Below are 17,472 nucleotides of genomic sequence, written 5' to 3'. Positions count from 1 at the left end.
CAGGTCCTTGGATGCTCCTGCCTCTCAGTGTGCGGCTTCCACCTGACCCAGCCCTGGCTGTTGTGGGCGTTTGGGGAGTGAACCATGGGATGGAAGATCTCTCTCTCTCTCTCTCTCTCTCTCTCTCTCTCTCTCTCTCTCTCTCTCTCTCTCCCAAATGAGAAGTTAGAAAGTTACTGCTCCTTCAGCGATGGTAGACAGAGCCTGGGCAGGGTGAGCCACGCGGCTGAGCCCTCCCACTGTTGGCATCCTGCAGGCTGGGCCTCCCCGCCTCCCCTCTTGGAGAAAAGCTGCCCGTGGAGTCTGCAGAGCCTTGCGCTCAGGGAGGGCAGCACCCAGACCTGTACCCACCCCCCTCCAACGAGTGCCCCATGACTTCACACAGGTGCTACGGGTGTCCTGGCACGCGTGGGGAAGCAGCGGGGGCTGCGCTGAGAACGGAGTGCGTAGGTACCCCCGCCCAGCATGAGCTGCTGTTGGGGCACAAGCCTCTGCCCAACCACTGCCCGAGCGCTAGGGCTTGGGGGCCGGCCCTGCGGGGGTCGGTGATGAGACTGCCAACACAGGACCTGAGAGAGACCGAGGAGGGGTGAGGGAGGGAAGCAGGTGGGAGCGGGGGACATATTCGCCAAGGAGTGGGGAGAAGCATCCCCCAGGACAATATCCACCACTTCCACGTGCTTGGGGGGGGGGGGTGGTGGTGGCTGCACCTCCCCTCCGCCACCACACCCACAGCAGAGTCACCCCTACACCCACCCAGGGCCCTCCCTGGATTTCCCTCCTTGCCGGATGAGTGGGCGGCTGCGGGACGGGAACCTGAACGCCGTGGCCACGCCAGGTCCCAGGAAAAGCAAGTGAGGGGAGCGACAGGGAAAACCGGGGGTCTTTCCCTGGACCTGAGAGGAAGCCCACAAGAAGAGGTGGGCCTCTGTGTTCCCTCGGGTGTAAACAGGGTAGTGGTGGGGCGGACAGACCGACAGACGGCGGGGAGGGGGGCATCTGCAGTCCAGGCCTGGAGTCACACAGCTTCGTCCAAGGCTGGAGGGGGCGGGGGTAGGGCGGCGTAGGTCAGCATTTAAATGTGCTCCTTACTCCCTAAGGGAACCGTGCACAGCAGGCCCGAGCCCCGCTATTTCTAGGCCGGATTTAACCCAGGTCCGTGGGATGTCCAGCGATCGAACACCCGCACAAACGGGGCGGTAGGAGGAGGGGCTGCGAGGCCGGGCAGGACTGCACGTCAGAGGCTAGAAAGTTCGTGAAGGACGCTGAAGAGCCGCACGGGGCGGCGTGAACGGCAGCCTGGGCAGGGGCAGGGGCTGAAGCTACCCCCACTGCCCCTGCAGCCTCCGTCCCCAGGGCTCCCCTCCTGGAGCCCGCGTCTCTCCTCGGGCGGCCCACAGTCTACACAGCTCTTGCGCCATCACGCAGGAGGGAGGAGGGATGCAGCGTCCAAGCGCGCGGATCTGAAAGGAGGGGACGCCCCAAGCGGGCCGTGGCTCCAGGGCCCCGGGCCGGGACGCTGGGCGCCCGAGCTCGCCCAGGATTGTCGGCCCGGGCCCTCCCTCGGAAGCCAGCCGGCCCTCCGCGGAGCGCGCCCGCCCGCCTGCAGTCTCCGCTGTGGCCTCGAGGGGGCACCCAAGCCCCACATGCTGCCTCCCCGGGCGGCCGCCCTCACCTGCCACACCTGCGCGCCCGAGTTCACCTCCGCCCCTCGTGGGCCTGCTCGGCTCTCTGGGACCCGCTCCTTCACGTACAAAAGGGCTGCAGCTGCCCTGGAGCCGCAGTCTCCCGGTGCTGTCTCCTCCACGTCTTCCATGTTGCCCCCGCCCCTGGCCGCCCACCCGCAGAGGTAGGTCGGTGACCCCCTAGTCCGCTGGTCTCTGCCCCAGGACAGTGCAAAACGAGGGGTGCACCTGCCCTTTGGAAGGTTTCAGTGTAACTTTAGTGAAAAGACGAGGTCACAGTGAATTCATTTTTAAAACTAAGTTTTAGAAATTAGGACAGCCACGTTTGCCTGGTCCGAAACAGCAGGCTTCTGCGGGGCGACGGCGGCACGGCGCGCTCCGAGCGGGGGAGAAGGGGGTCCTCCAGTCCCGCGGGTTCGCTCGGGCCGAGTCTCCCCAGCGGCCGAGGCGCACAACACGCAGGAGAGCCCGGCGCCGTCGGTGCCCGGAGGAAAGCCGGGCAGGTGTGGATGGTGGGGAAGCGAAGTCCCACGACGGTGGGGGCGCCTGGCGTGGGAACCCACGGAGCTCCCCGTGGCGGTGCGGCTGTGTGCGGCTGTGAGCCAGTGTGCATGAGTTGTGGGTGTGGGACTGATTTGTGGACAAGTGTGCGTGTGTGACTGGGAGTGTGTGAGCGGTGAGCGTGAGCTGCGCGTTCGGGACTGTGGTATGTGCGGATGTGCGCCCGGGGGTGCGGGTGGGGAGGGCAGAGCAATTGAGTGTGCAGGCGTGCGGCTGTGTATGCGAGTGCGGGGTCCCTCCCGCGCCAGCGCTGGGCCGGGCCGGGCGCGCCAGCCCCCGCCCCACACTCCGGGCGCGGCGCGCGGCGGTGCCGCTGGAACTCAAGTTTCTCGGCCCGCACGTGACCCGCAGCGCGGCGGCGGCTATCGGGCGATCAGACCATGTGAGGGGCCGCGAGTACAAATAAATAGGGCGGCGCGGGCGCAGCTCGGCACAGGCGGCGGCCGCCCGGGTGCCTCGAGGGCTCCCGGCGCGCGGGACCGGCCTCCACACGCCCTCCCGCAGGTGGGTCCGCTCTGCTCTCCGCCTCCCGCCCAACTTCTCGCGGGCCCCGAGGGCGGCCGTCGGCGCCGCGCAGCCTCGCCCAGCCGGCGCCCGGCTCCGGAGCGCGCCGCCCGCACCCTCCACTCCCCGCGAGAGCAGGTGCCGGGCACTGGGAAGAGGGACGCGAGGAGAGGCCGGGGTCTGGCGGGGACCGGGAGGGCTTGTCTTGGGGCGCGCAGGGGCCGTCCGATGTCTCCGAGTGCGAAAAGTTACTTTAGTTGCGGCGCGTGTTTTGGGCTGGGTCTTGGCTGCCATCGCTTGCGGGTGGCTCCAGGCAGAGGCGCTGCGGGGCGAGCTGCTGTCCCCAGGATCGTCTGTTCCTGACTCCCTGAGGCTCGCTTGGGGGGCGAGGCGCGCGCAGACACCTGCTGGGCCGGCGCAAGGGGCGGGCACTGGGGAACGCACGCTCTCCCCTGCTCTGGGAGCGCATCTCCTTTGGCGCCGGGGCTTGTGAATCTTGAGTAGTTCTCTTTCCAGTGGGAGTTTTGAAGCACTGGGGAGTGGAGTGTCAGGGTCAGACTGCAAAGGGTTTGTGTGTATGTGTATTTTTGATCAATTTTGTCCAGAGAAATGAACCAGGTCAATGGATTATTTATGAACCTGCTAGCTCTCATCATAGTAAGACGAGATCAAATATTTAATGTGTTTTGCCTTCAGTCACCCAGGAAAAATGCCTAAGAAGGCAGCGCTGGGATTCGTGCCTAGCGGAACTCAGGAGAGCTACCTTCGGCTGGCCGCATCCGCGTTTGGGTTTTGAGGAGCGAGGGCCCCGCTGCCTGCGCTCTTTGTCCAGTGGCCGAGCTGTGAGGTGCAGGGTGGGGTGGGCACGACTGTGGGCCCCGCTGAAAGGCTGGTCCTTTGTGGCTTGTGCGAACTGGGCAAGCCTTGTGGGCGTGGCACTCTTCACTGAACCTGAATAGACAGATTGGGACCGCCTCACAGCTAACCAGAGTCCCTGTCACCGCGCTGGTCAGCTGTGGGAGACATGCAGCCTGGTGTCTCAAGCTCACTCCTGTCTCCTGTTGAAGAAATACCTAGGCTGGGGTGGGGGTGTTTTCACGGAATTGGCACGGTCTCTGAGAGTCCTCTGATGGATTCTGGAATCATCTGAGCATCCTGAGGAAGGCTCTGGCACAGGGCATGTGCCTGTGGGGTGGCGATGCAGGTGGGCGGGGTTGAGGGGCTGGCCAGGCACCCCGGTGTCCCCCCCACCCCCCGGGAACAGGCAGGTGATCCCCGTAGCAAGCCAGGGTGTGGCCGTTCTCTCCGCTCCTCCACTGGTGTCCTTGGAGAGAACGCAGAGGCAGGGCTGTCTGAAGGAGGTTAATTTTACTTGGGTTGAATGAATCAACAGGATATGGTCATGACTTGACTCTTCCCCCATAGACGGCTCCATGGCCAAGGGCGAAAATGACATCACTTTTTGCTGGTGTAGAAAAGGTAACTCAGACCTTGGGTATGCCCAGTGACACATCACCCCCCAGGGGGCCTCACAGTCCCTGGCCAGGAGGACCTGTCAGATATGACAGCCAAGCCCCCAGCCTTGTGGTCTGCAGCCACCATTCTAAGCTCTGTGTTGAGAAAACACGAGTTGAAACGATGGTGCCCTGTGCCTGGCAGCTGGGCCCTCCTCCCAGATGTGGCCAGCGAATCAGGGTCTTGCCGCTTTAACACTGAGCCAGACGGCAGCGAGTTGCATCCTGTGCCTCCCCCGTGCCCAGCCAGCACGGGCCCATGCCTTTACAAGGTGCCCGGGGCGTGTGCTGGTGGGAATGGCCTCCACGCAGTGCACTGAGCTGTTGGCAGCGGGTTGCAAGGCCCTGAGACTTCGGTGTTCACAGAACGGGCATGGGTGTGGCTTCCAGCAGCAGCCCAGCTGCCTGTCTGCATGCCCCTGGCAAGGGACAGGGCTCAACCTGCTCTCCTGAGCAGGGCTTAGCTGTCACTATCAGGAATTTTTGAAAACTCTCCTCTCTGTAGGAGGTAACAATAGATGGGAGGAGCCTTTCAAAGAAACCTGGCATAAATGGTTTCTCCTAAGCACGGGGGTGAGTTGCTTTTCTAGGGCAAGCACGAGACCAGGACCAGTGCAGCCCGCTTACTTGTGGACAGTGCTGAGCTGTCGCCGTCGGGCTCCTGTGAGGAACAGCGCTTGCGGCAGCCGGGCCTCTGGCAGCCTTGGTGCTGTGAAGATGCGCCCCTGGGTAGTGACTGTGCACACCGTGCTTTTACACGGAGCAAGCGTTGCCCCGGCCCTGTGTGCAACAAGGGGACACGAGTAGACGGAAGGTCTGGGGAGGCCACTGGCAGCTGCAGCGTTTGCTCCTTCCTCGGGCCCCCCAGAACCTCACTGCCGCCCCCTAGCTCCCACCCAACCCAGGCCCAGGGCACGTGTTCCTGGCCGGAGGCCCAGAGACGTGGAGGTGACGGCCCCGGCCCCAGGCACTGAGGAGCAACAGAGGGCAACCGGAGATCTCCCTGGTCCGGTTCTAAACGCCATCGTTCGCGGCAGGGAGGGTAGAAGTGAGACGGGTTGTGTCGTGTGCTCTGGGAGAATAGAGTCCCAGGCTGCGGCACCTGCAGGAGGCACAAGTCAGTGGTTCCTGTGTTCTCGTGTGGTCTTTCTGGGCAGATTCAAGGGACAAAGTGTTTCTGACCTTTGTCGCTGAGCTGCTGAAGAAAATGAAGTGATTTTTTTCCCCTCTAAGGCAATACTGTCCCTCCGAACTGGAGTTAACCAAGGGACCTAGGATTAGGGAGCGGGAGAGCCACAGGGCCTGGGAGGCGCTCTGCCCAGCTCCCTGGCTTGGCGGGGCTTGCCCACGCCCCCTACTCCCCCCAGGCCACAGCGGGCCTGCAATTTGAGTCTTGCACTTGGGTCATTTGCTTTATCCCTGCTAAGTGTGTTGTCCTCAAAACACCAGTCGCATCAGCTGGCCCTGTCGCTTAGCTCAGAGGAAGGTGGCTGGGAAGGGACCGGAGGGGACGGCGAGATAAGCTATTCTGGGCGCTCTCCCCGGGGAGGCTGAGCTGACCGTCCGGAGGTCTCCCCGCACCCATCCAAGGGCTGGGAGTTCGTTCTTCCTCCAGTTTTCGCTTTTGAAAAACTTGGATGGAACGTCAGAGATGCAGTTAGGTTTCAGCGGTTGTTAAGGTTTTGTTCCATTTGTGCCCAAGATGCTGTCTCTATACCTGTCTAGCTTCTGTATGTGGATGCACATGGACTTCAACATTCTTGACGCCAAAATAGCTTTTCTTTGCGTTTCATTTAGGGTGCTTCAGAAAGTTCATGGACAATGAAATTAAAAGAGAAATTTATTTTGGTGCAAACATTTTTTGAAATCCTTGCGTAGTTTTTTTCCCTAATGCTCATTCCCCTGAGCCTTTTGAAGATCTCTCCTCCATAGCTGGGCACACCATGTACCACACATGTACATTAATGCAGTGATAAGCTTATGTATCTGTGTGTAACTTTTCTGTGCAATCTTTGCAAACAGCCAGATAGTGCACCCCTAAACACTTCCTTAGGTTTTCCCCAGGAAGAAGGACTTTGCCCTACAGACCACAACCCCATTATCCCACTGGGGAAACTTTACATTGAAACAATGCTGCTGTCTGATACATAACTCTGTTCAAATCAACCCTACTGCCTCAGAGTTGCCTTTTTAGTTCATGTTTGTTTTGTTTTTTTTTAAAGGAGGACAGACAAACAGAGATATCTTTTATCTGTCTATTCGCTCCCCAAATGCCCACAACATCCAGGGATAGGTGAGGCTAAAGCCGGGAGCCACGGACTCAGTCCGCTGGGTTGCCAGGGCCAAGCACTTGAGCCACTGCCTGTTGCCCCTCGGGACACGTTAGCAGGAAGCTGGAGTCAGAGGTGGATCTGGGACTTGAACCCAGACACCAGTATGGGATGTGAGGGTCCCAAATGGCCTCTTGTAAAAATTTTTTACTTTAATATTTTGAAAGGTAGAGTGACAGGGAGAGACAGAGGCTTTCTATCAGTTGGCTCATTCCCCAAATGGCTGCAACAGCCAGGGCTGGGCCAAGCTGAAGGCAGGAGCCTGGAGCTCCGTCCAGGTCTCCCATGTGGGTGGCAGGGGTGCAAGCACTTGGGCCATCCTTGGCTGCCTTCCCAGACTCCTTAGCAGGAAGTTGGGTTGGAAGTGGAGTGGCTGGAACTGGGACGCCAGCACCCCAGCAGCATCTTGACTGGTGTGCCAAGCACACGCCCTGGGGTCACCTTTGACACTGTAAACTCTGAGATTCCAGAAAGTGCCCCGTGACTCATCCGAGCGCAGCCGTGAGCCCTGGGCCTGTGCGGTCTGCGAAGAGCTGCTCTCCCAGGCCTGGCTTTCCATCTCCCCAGGACTTGGTGACCCAGGGCGGCGTGGGGAACATCTGGCCTGCAGGAAGTCTAAGGCCCCTGGAGCCATTTGGGCTGGCCCCACCCGAGGCACCCATAAGTGGGATGCAAATTCAACCCATCTACAGCAGGCCGGTTTTGAAGCTGATCACTGTGTGTGGCCTGTGCGTGCTGTTGGTAACACCCAAATAGCCCTGGGTGGGAAAAAGGCTCCCCAGCCTGGCCGAGAGCACGAGCGTCTTCAGGCCACCCACCACTGGCTGCCTTGCCGCTTCCAGCAGCTTCCCCGCCGTCTCGCCCTCCTCACCCTGCCCACAGCCGCAGGCCCAGTGCCCGCCTTCCTTCTCTTTACCATTCGTCCTGTGTGATTTATTGATTTATTTGAAAGGCAGAGCTATAGAGAGATGGGGGGGGGGGTGGAGAAAGAGAGACAAAGAGATCTTCCATCTGCTAGTTCACTTCCCAAATGGCCACAACAGCTAGGGCTGGGCCAGGAGCCAGGAGCTTCGTCCAGATCTCCCACACGGGTGCAGGGGCCCAAGCACTTGGGCCATCTTCTACTGCTTTCCCAGGCCACAGCAGAGAGCTGGATCGTTAGTGCAGCAGCCAGATCTTGAACCTGTACCTGTATGGGATGCCGGCATCACAGGCCGTGGCTTTATCCGCCACGCCACAGTGCCGGCCCTCACCTTTCATTTTTAACTCTGCCCCCTTTGTCCTCTCCTCTCTCTTTGCTTGCTCTAGCTGTCGCAGGCCTATCCACTTTGTTTCCTTTCTGCCTCTGCCTGAGGCTGCTCTTCCCCCTCCCCCCTCCCTTCCTCTGCCTCTTTTGGTTCCTGTGTGGGTCTCTTCGTGTCTATTCCATCTAAAAGCAGACTTACAATATTCCTATTAAGAAGGAGGGGGCCAGCGCTGTGGCGTAGTAGGTTAAGCCTCTGCCTACAGTGCCGGCATCCCACATGGGCTCCAGTTCAAGTCTCGGCTGCTCCACTTCCTATCCTTTGCTCGTGCAACCGGGGTGGCAGTGGCTGACGGCTGAAATGTTGGGGCTCCTGCCATCCGTGTGGAGACCGGGGTGGAGTTCCATGCTCTTGGCTTCGGCTTGGTCCAGCCCCAACTATTGCAGGCATCTGGGGAGTGAACCAGTGGATGGAAGATCTCTTTGTTACTCTGTCATTCTACTTTCCAAGTAGATGAAAATAAAAAATAAAATCCACATTAGATAATTTGATGCCAGAAGAAATTTTGCAATCCATGCAATTTTTTTCCTCATTATACATTTTTCATGCAGTTTTTAAAGCCCCCTTGTATGTTACAGCAACGGAGTGGAAGCAGTTTTGCTCACTTCAAATTGTTCGGAGTTGTGGAATTAGGTTAAACGGAACGTGGAGTTTGTTACTAAAAGCCCTGAAAGCCGCCTCCCTGGGCCCTAGGAAGAGTCTGCTTCCTTGTCCTGTGTTCACAGTAAGCTCTCCTCGGGAGCTGGGAAGCTCAGATGCATGAATGGCTTCTGAGCTGCCCCCCACTTCTGTAGTTAACATCACAACGCTGGGTTCTGCAGCTTTAGATGTGGTTTATAGCAAGTACTCGGGATGGGTAATAACTCTAGTCCACACACACACACACGCACACACACCCGGCTCACAGCGAGCACTGGGGAGCCCAGCTGGCTGATGGCCCCGGCTGCAGGTGCTTGCTTCAAAATCCAAAAGCATGTCCTGTGTTCTTTTTTTTAAGATTGATGGATTGACTTGTGAGGCAGGGTGACAGACGTTCTCTCTGCTGGTTCACTCCGCAGAGGGCCGCAGCAAGCCTGGAACTCCATCTGGGTCTCTCACATGGGTGGCAGGGACCCAAGTGCCTGAGCCATCTTCCGCTGCTTTCCCAGGTGCATCAGCAGGGAGCTGGATCAGAAGTGGAGCAGCCGGGACTTGAACCTGGCATTCTGATATGGGCGGCTAGTGTCCCAGGCTGCAGCCCAACCCCCTGCACCACCAGGCCGGCCCTGGGCTCTTAAACCCTATGTGTGTCAGTCTTTCCCATTAAAGTTGCTGTTGGGACTCCCTCTTTCTGCTGCACAGAAGACCTTTCTGATAGATGAGACAGGAAGGGCCTGCTCCTTAGGGAACCCCGACCCCATTGGACTTAACCCCTGGGGAGAAAGACGGGGCCTTTCCTGGGGCTCAGGCCTGCCAGCAGCACAGGCTGCAGACCACCGGCCCCACCCAGGGAACCCAGAAGAGGCGATGGTGCTGAGAGCCACGCAGAGCTGGTGCCAGCTGGCGGTGCGTGAGAGCAGGGCTCTGTGAGTCACGGCCCTGCTGCCGCAGGCACACAGAGCAGCCATGCGTGGAAAGGCAATTAATGATGCATGATGACCAACGAGTAATCGTGGAGTAGCGGGAGGACTCTCCGTGGAGAAGGTGCCCGGAACCCCAGCCAGGGCTTGGAGGGTGCAGGGACTGAGAAGGAGGGAAGGCACAGCTGGGGCCGCACAGGCCGTGTGGCCCACTCACCCCTGCGTGACCAGGAGCTTGTTAAGAAGGCAGATTCCTGGGGGGCCCACAGGGATCTGAGTGAGAATCTCGAGTCTGCTGTGTACCAGTGACGCCAAGCGGCTGATGGAGAGGAACGGGCGTGAACCCGCGAGGTCAGAGCTGGGGGCCACAGGTCGCTTCGGGCCTGTCTCCCGACCACAGTGTGAGGGGGTGGTGGTGGCAGCCAGATGCCTCACTGTCTCTGAGGTTTCCACGCGGCAGATACTGGGTTAAGCACTGGTCATACGTTTATCTAATTCCCACAGCAGGCTTTAGGAAGTAGGCTTTTAGTTTTTGTTGTTGTTGTTGTTATTGTTTTTTTTTTTTTTTAAGATTTATTTATTTATTTGAAAGTCAGAATTACACAGAGAGAGAGAGGAGGCAGAGAGAGAGAGAGAGGTCTTCCATCTGATGGGTCACTCCCTGATTGGCCATAATGGCCGGAGCTGTGCCAATCCAAAGCCAGGAGCCAGGAGCCTCTTCCAGGTCTCCCACGCGGGTGCAGGGGCCCAAGGACCTGGGCCATCTTCCACTGCTTTCCCAGGCCACAGTGGAGAGCTGCATTGGAAGTGGAGCAGCCGGGACTAGAATTGGCACCCATATGGGATGTTGGCACTGCAGGCCAGGGTGTTAACCCACTGCGCTGGCCCCCTTTGGTTTTTTTTTTTTTTAAGAGACAGAGTTTCCATCACCAGTTCACTCCTCAGGTACCTGCAACTTGTCGGCTGAGGGCCAACGCTAGAAGCCAGGAACCCATCCCTGGTCTCCCCCGTGGTGGGGAACCTAAAGTGCTTGAGTTATCACCCGCCACCTCCCCAGCTCTGCATCAGCAGGAGGTGGGGGTCAGGTGCTGGAGCTCGGAGTCAAAGCCGGGCACTCCAGGTGGAATGTGGGCACACCCCAAACTCCTGTCCCGTGAAGTGGGAATTTGTTAAAAGATTGATTTATTTGAAAGGCAGAGCCACAGAGAGAGGTCCTCTGGTTCACTGCCCAGATGGCCGCAACAGCCAGGGCTGGGCCAGGTCGAAGCCAGCAGCCAGGAGCTCCATCCAGGTCTCCCACATGGAGGCAGGGGCCCAAGCACTTGGGCCACCCTCCGCTGCCCTCCCAGGCACATGAGCAGGGAGCTGGATCGGAAGCGGAGCAGCCAGGACTCGGACCAGCACTCTGATGAGGGATGCCAGCTGCAAACAGTGGTGGAAACTTTCACCTCGAGCCCCGTGGAGTGGGAATTTCCAGGATGTGCTCTCCCACGGGAGGAAATGGAGCCTCAGAGAGTTTAAGTCACAGAGCCAGCAGGTGGCAGCCCCGGGTTCCAGCGGAGAACTGTGGGGTGTAGACATCCAGGAACAGCGGAGTGGTGACTAGGAAGGCGTTTCAGTCTAGACATGGCCGTACGCGCCTATCTAAGCCAAAACCGTTTATTTTCATTGAAATCAAAATAAATAGTACACGGGGCCAACCTCTGCGGTGACCCCAGCGCCGTCGCGGGCGGCCAATCCTCTCCATGCTGTGCTGTGCAGGGAGCGGTGCCCAGGGCTGTCGCCTCCCAGGCCGCCGACGCTCAAGTGGAGTCTCCTTTCCCTGCTGCCCGCAGCCCTGAGGAGCTGAGCCTACGTCATGCCTCTCAGCGAGGACTCCCTCGGATAAAGCGATGGCTGTGATGGTGGAATTGTACCCGCTACGTCCCCCGGACGAGCATGCTGTCTCTGCCCACTTCATTTAGATCCTGAAGTCAGTTTCAGCTGACGGGTGGGAGTCCCCGTGGCTTCTGACCCGTGACACGGCACGGGGGGACACAGCCACACGCCAACACGTTTCGCGCCAGCAGCCTGCGAGGAAGAGTCAGGGCCCCATGGCAAACGGAGCAGTAGCAGGACAAGGCAGATGTTTTAAAACTGAGGGCAGGGCTGGCAGTTTGGTGCAGCGGTGAAGATACTGCTTGGGATGCCTGTGGACTATATCCAAGGGCCTGGGTTCAAATCCCCGCTCTGCTTCAGAACCGGCTTCTGGTATACCCAGGAAGGCAGCAGGTGATGATGGCTCAAGGTCTTGAGTCCCTACCACCTTTGTGGGAGAACCGGATGCAGGGCCAGGCTCCTGGCTTCAGCCTGGCCCAGCTCAGAAGCAAAAATTTACAAAAGCAAATAAGCCCCGAGTGCAAGTCTGGACTTGGAGTCACGAGAAGGCCGGCAGAGGGCCAGGGTCCGCGGGAGCCCACCGGAGCAGCCGCCGCCTCCGGGACTGTTTCCTCTAGCGCTTCCGTTGTCTTTGTCAGACTCTGGCCTGGTCCCACGAGCTCCACATAGACAGGACTCTGCCTGTCTTGTCCCTTGTAGGCACACCTTCAGAAGGTTTCTGGGAAAATGGAATTACCACCAAAGGAAGCATCTTTTGATTCCATTTTCCCACGGGCTCTCAGAGGCAGCCTGGGCTGAGTGAGTGCTTGTCGCGGCCCAGGGCCACGCTCAGGGCTGGGCGAGGTGGCTCCGGAGCTCTGTGGTCGGGGCCTTGGGAACTTTAGACTCCATGTGCAAGTACAAATTGCCGCTTGGCTCTGTGACCTGTAATTAATCTTATCTCCGCGTACAACCTGGAACTCACACTGGTTTTTGTTTTTGTTCTGGAAATGAAATTGAGTATTCTGAGGCAGGAACTGTCTTTGATCTTGATGAGTGAAGGCAGAGTACAACGTCGCCCGTAGTGCTTCGGCCCGGACCAGCCGCCAGGCGGCCCCCAGAGCGGGAGCGCCCTGGCATCTCCGGCGGCAGGTGCCTTGTCGCTAATCATCGTCATGCCGGACCCCTCAGCTACAGAGACAGAGTTGTAGAAAGAGCAACGGAGATTGGATCGGGGATGCTGAAATAGAGACTTCTTTTTTTAACTAGAGGGGAAGTGGAGTGGATTAGCTCACTCCAGGGGCAAGACGGAGCCAAAGTGTTGCCAAAAGGCCAACCGCCGCCCTCAGTGGTCACCTGCACCACCACGCTGCCCCTCGTGTGCGGAGCCCGGGGGTGTCAGGCTGCAGGCCCACGGCTGAACCGGCACCACACACAGCAGGTCGCCTGCTCAGCCTGCGACAGCAACACATATTCCAGGTGCAAGGGATGTGTACAGATGTGCAAGGGCTTCTGGGAAGTTTTCTGGCCATTGAGAAACTCGAAGGCTGCCTGGAAGAGATCACAGCTATAATAGTGACCTCCTTTGTCGTCTTTCTACCCAGCAGGATGAAAATATCTTTTAAAAAAGAAAACTTTCCAGAGAGTATCCTCAGAAACCAACCTTCTTACAAACGCGCACTTCTGTAGTTGTGGGCCAGCTCGCTCTCGCCCATTATTATCTGCTGGTCTCAGCAGAAAAAACCTGTCCATGTGCTCTGTGTGGAGCAAAGTGGGGAGGGAGTCCCGACTCCACAGCCGGCCAGGAACACGCAGGCCCACGGCCTCTGCCCCTGGACGGCTGGGGTAGGAGCTTGCTTGGGACTGGGAGTGGCAGATGAGTGCGTGCAGGAGGGGACTTCGGCCCCCAGGCCCGTGCCAGGCTGGGGGCACAAATGAACCCCAGAGAACAGAGCTTCGAGCAGAGAGCTATCCCCTGGGGGCGGGAATTACCCCAGGGATGCTCCTAAGAGGTGGTGTTAGCCTTGGGCTGTTTCGACTTCTTGATAAAAAAAAATTTTTTTTTAAGCTAAAAATACCTGGGGATATTTCAGGAAACGAGACCCTCGTGATAGCTCGGAACAAGAATAGCAAATGGCGTGCGTGCTTCCAGGAGCTGCTCCACACGGGCACCGTCGCCAGGAAGTCTCGGGGAACCAACAGCTGAGGACACACTTGCCCCCCAAAATCCACCTCATTTCCCATCCCCCTTGCAGCATTCCCCAAGGGAGAAGGGGCAGGGGGGAGCAGGCCACTGTTGTGGCGCCCCCTCCTGGAGTGCCCGCGCTGCTCCTGGAGCCCCTCAGGCTGGCCGGAAGGAAGGTGGCCACCGGGAGGACAAGAAGTGCCTGTGGGGAACAGGGTGGCGGCAGGGAGGAGGAGTGCGGGCAGGGACCCTGGTCGCACGCGTGTCCGGGCTCCCTCCCTGCCATCTGCTCTTCCAGTTCCGGTGTTTACTGCGGGGAACTTGCGGCCGATGCGGACGGGCAGGAGCCCAGGGGCCTTCTTGGCTGCGCGCCCGCCCGCAGACCAGGCTGAGACCTAACTTAGTGTGTATTTAAATACACTGATGTACTCCTTTCTTCTCAGAAAAAGGTCCTCTGCCTGATGAATGGGCACTTAGGGCGGAGGAGGCGGTGCGTGGTTACGTCTCTCACCCAGTCCCTGGGGAAGAGGGGAGGAGGGAGAGCCCCCCCCCAGCACCAGATGAGCTTTTATCTCAGAAATTCACCCTCAGGATGGGGGTCATAGCTGGACAGGGTAGAACTCCGGGTCCCCCCCCCCCCACCCTTGTACCATAAAGCTGTCCTGTCTCTTGTAGATATCATTGGCAACAATCAATGCCTTTAACATTTTTATTTTTGACTTTATAGAAAAACAGAACTGAAAGAACACAAAACTCTAATTACTTAGGTCCCCTGGTGTTCGGGTCTAAGCCTGGCCAACATGTGTATCCAGAGGCATCAGTGTTGAAACTACTGCTAGGCGTGCTGTTGGCGTGCTGTTTCCGCAGCACGGGCTGGTCTTCACATTCGTGTGCCTGGAGAGCTGGGTCAGAGGCGTGAGCCCCAGGAGCAAGGAGTGCTATTTTTAGCAGCCGCCTGTCCTGAGCCCGCCCTGCCCCTCCTGCGGGATGTGTAGGCTGGGGCGTGGCCACCTCTGGCCCTCGGCTCCAGGGTGGGAAGTGACCCAGCCAAGCAGGAACGTGGCATCACTCCCAAACTGTTCCAGGACTTGGGAAAGCCAAGGCCCAGAGGAAGCCAAGTGGGCTGGGAGTCTTGGCTGCCTACAAATTTATAACAGTCCTTAGGTTTAAAGTCCAAAAGGGCTCAGGTTTCTGCTCCGTGTTGGATGGCTCCTACCGTGGTCGTGAGGAGAGCGAGCCGGCACCCTGTTCCCCAGCCTGTGGCGGGGAAATGACAGCACGGCGGCCCTGGGCTCCCCACTAAGACGCTCAGGGACAGAGGCCCCGGCCACACCACGCACAGGGACTCTTCTCTGGGCTCTCCCTGCCTGCTGGCTGCTGGGGAGAGGCCGGGGCACACATGGTGAGCTGGGGAAGCCCCCGTGGGACTCGCGGTACAGAACAGGGATGCAGAGGGGCCAAGTGCACAGGGCCTCCAGTCTGCCCAGAGCGTGCCTGACATGGGCGGAAGGCAGCGGGAGACCGCCCAGGGCTGGGGTGCCTCACCAAGGGTGGCCCTGTCACCTCTGCCCTCTGTCCTTTTCCTTTTAAAACCCTGGCTGTAGTTTATAGAAAATAGCCTGGGGTACTGAGCCGAGGTAGGGGAGTGATCACTTCCTGCCGCCTGGGGCCGTCTTCCCAGCCCGGCCCGGACAGGGCCAGTGCTCGGTGAGGCTTTGGAGCTGGCTGCTGCCTCCTTTGTTCCGGGCTGCTGGTCCCTCGTGGGGAAGCGGATGCTGGGGTCTTGCAGCCTGTGCAAGACCTTGGTGATTTGCTGTCTACTCTGCTTTGTTTTGTTTCCTTTTCAAATTGAATGCGATTGGACACCTGCATCACAGGTAGGAAAATATTTTATTGACATTTCACAAGTGCGTTTGTAATCCTGATAACTAAGCCCAGAGGCAAGGAAAAGGCCTGCGTTTACTCTGCTTTCTCTGGGTGCCTTTCCAGCAGAGCTCCGGGTCCTGGCGAAAGGAAGCTGCGAGGGGCTCCGTCCGGGCCGCGGCAGATGGGCGTCGGCACCGTTCACTGAGCAGCAGCATGGAGACCACACCCCTGAACGCTCAGCCCGGGCGCTCAGCCTGCAAGGACGGAGAGGACTGCCGGGGCAGCGGGGTGCTGCGGAAGGGCGTGGCGGGCGACAAGGCGGAGCCCGGCCAGCTGTCCAATGGGTACTCGGGGGTGCCCGGCCCTGGTGCTGGAGACGACGCTGGCCACGCTATCTTGGCAGCCACGACCACGCTGGAGGCGGAGGCTCATCCAGGAGGGCGGGAGACCTGGGGCAAGAAGGTGGACTTCCTCCTCTCGGTCATCGGTTACGCCGTGGACCTGGGCAACGTGTGGCGCTTCCCCTACATATGTTACCAGAACGGAGGCGGTCAGTACCGCGCGCTGGGCCCAGGGCGGGCTGCGGAGCCTCCTGCGAGGGCGGCCGATGGGCCGTGGTTTCCTTCTGTGCAGATTAGCTGACAGTCTGGGAGCGTGGCCGCTGGGCCTTTCAGAGAGCCAAAAGTGTGTCCGAGGCTTTCTGGGGTGTGAGACGGGACGACAGCACGCCCAAACCTGACCTCGCAGGTCCCAGCATCCTCCGAGCTGCCTTGGTCACCCCATGTCCCCTAGCCCCCCACGTGGGGGCCTCCACTGTGCCTTCACTCCTGCAGGCAGCCTCTGCTCCAGAGAGTGCAGAGGGGCTGGAGCCGCGTCAGGAAGAAGTGGGAGGCGGCTCCAGGCCCTCCTGGGCTCTCACACACATCTGTGTGAGGTCAGAAGGGAGTTAACCCAGGCCCCAAGCTTTGGTTGCCAGCCCCAGCGAAATCCCCAAGTGAGCCCGACCACAGCGTGCCAACCCCAAGCCATGCGTGGGATTGGACTTTTGAGGCCAGAGACCATATCTTGTCCCTCTTTGCACTCCTCAAGCCTCTAGAGCAGTTAACTTGTAGATGAGCAAAAACCCAAGTAGCTGACAATGGCTGTGAGTTTGTGAACCTGGTGGGAGCAGGGTGATAGCTGAGCAGGGAGAGTGCAGCAGGTGCAATGCCTCTGTGATGTGATGGCACCTGCTATCCGAATAGGGAAGGGACATACACTGGTGTCAAAGCAGTCCTTTTGTGTTTTGCCAGCACTGGTAGCAGGCTTGGGGAGGCCACTACACTGAGGTTTGAGGGATAATTCATTTGTGTCGCCCCACCTCTTCTGTGGCCGGACAGACTTGGCTGGATTGGCTGTACCTTTAAAGACTCCTGTCCGTGTGGCTGCAAAGGCAGTTCCAGTGGGGCCCCTGGGAAGCTCACGGCTTCCTGCCTGGGAGGAGCGGACGTGGCAATCACCTTGGCTCTGGTTTGGGAGGACTCCCCTTTAGCCTGAGCATTACAGGTCCCTGGTGGTGTCTCCACTCTGCTTGCTCTTTCCCGGAAGGCTGACCAGGCCGGCCCGCTGGATGAAGGCCACAGTGGAAACACGATGTGGTTTTTATTCTCAAGCCAGGTTCACGCAGCCTGACTGTAAGTTATGTGGACCTTTCTGAGTCGCCCGGACTTCAGGTTTCCAGGTTCAAAGCTTTTCATGGGAGGGAAAGCTGCAGCTGACCCAGCTGTGGGCTAAACCTCTGGCTGCTCGTGAGCAACCCTCGGCCAGCCGCAGGCGCGAGACTTAGGGGAGCGGCAGCTTCGTGCTTGCTTGTTTGGAAAACTCCCTTTAGCCACACCTGGAAAGCTGGCCTGTGAGGAATCCCCGAGATACAGCCACGTTAGCAGTGAGCTGTGTCTGGAGCCATGGATAACACCAGTGAACACGCACACGTTCAGCGCCTCGTAGGTGGTCACAGCAGTTGCACAGGGTGCGCCAGGCGCTCTGTCCCAAGGGGCCTTGCACTGATTGCCTCAGAATCACCTGGGAGCTAGGCCAGTGCCGCGGCTCAGTAGGCTAATCCTCCGCC

General features: G+C 59.1%; 1 protein-coding gene across 8 annotated transcripts in view; it reads left to right on the top strand.

Moving 5' to 3' along the window:
• The first annotated feature begins 1,694 nt into the window (after window positions 1–1,694).
• Window positions 1,695–17,472, top strand: part of SLC6A4 (solute carrier family 6 member 4) — a 41,619-nt gene continuing 25,841 nt past the window's right edge. Inside the window, exons 1-2 of one of the 8 annotated variants that reach the window (XM_008270955.4) lie at window positions 1,695–1,849; window positions 15,489–15,915. In XM_008270955.4, coding sequence (XP_008269177.2) covers window positions 15,579–15,915 — 337 coding nt within the window. In that variant the 5' untranslated portion in view covers window positions 1,695–1,849; window positions 15,489–15,578. The other 7 variants (XM_008270959.4, XM_008270956.4, XM_008270954.4 and 4 more) reach the window with 7 other exon arrangements.

Source organism: Oryctolagus cuniculus, chromosome 17 (assembly GCF_964237555.1).
Source record: "Oryctolagus cuniculus chromosome 17, mOryCun1.1, whole genome shotgun sequence".
Lineage (NCBI taxonomy): Eukaryota > Metazoa > Chordata > Mammalia > Lagomorpha > Leporidae > Oryctolagus > Oryctolagus cuniculus.
The sequence above is the reverse complement of the archived record's forward strand: the minus strand, read 5'-3'. Positions and strand labels throughout refer to the sequence as shown.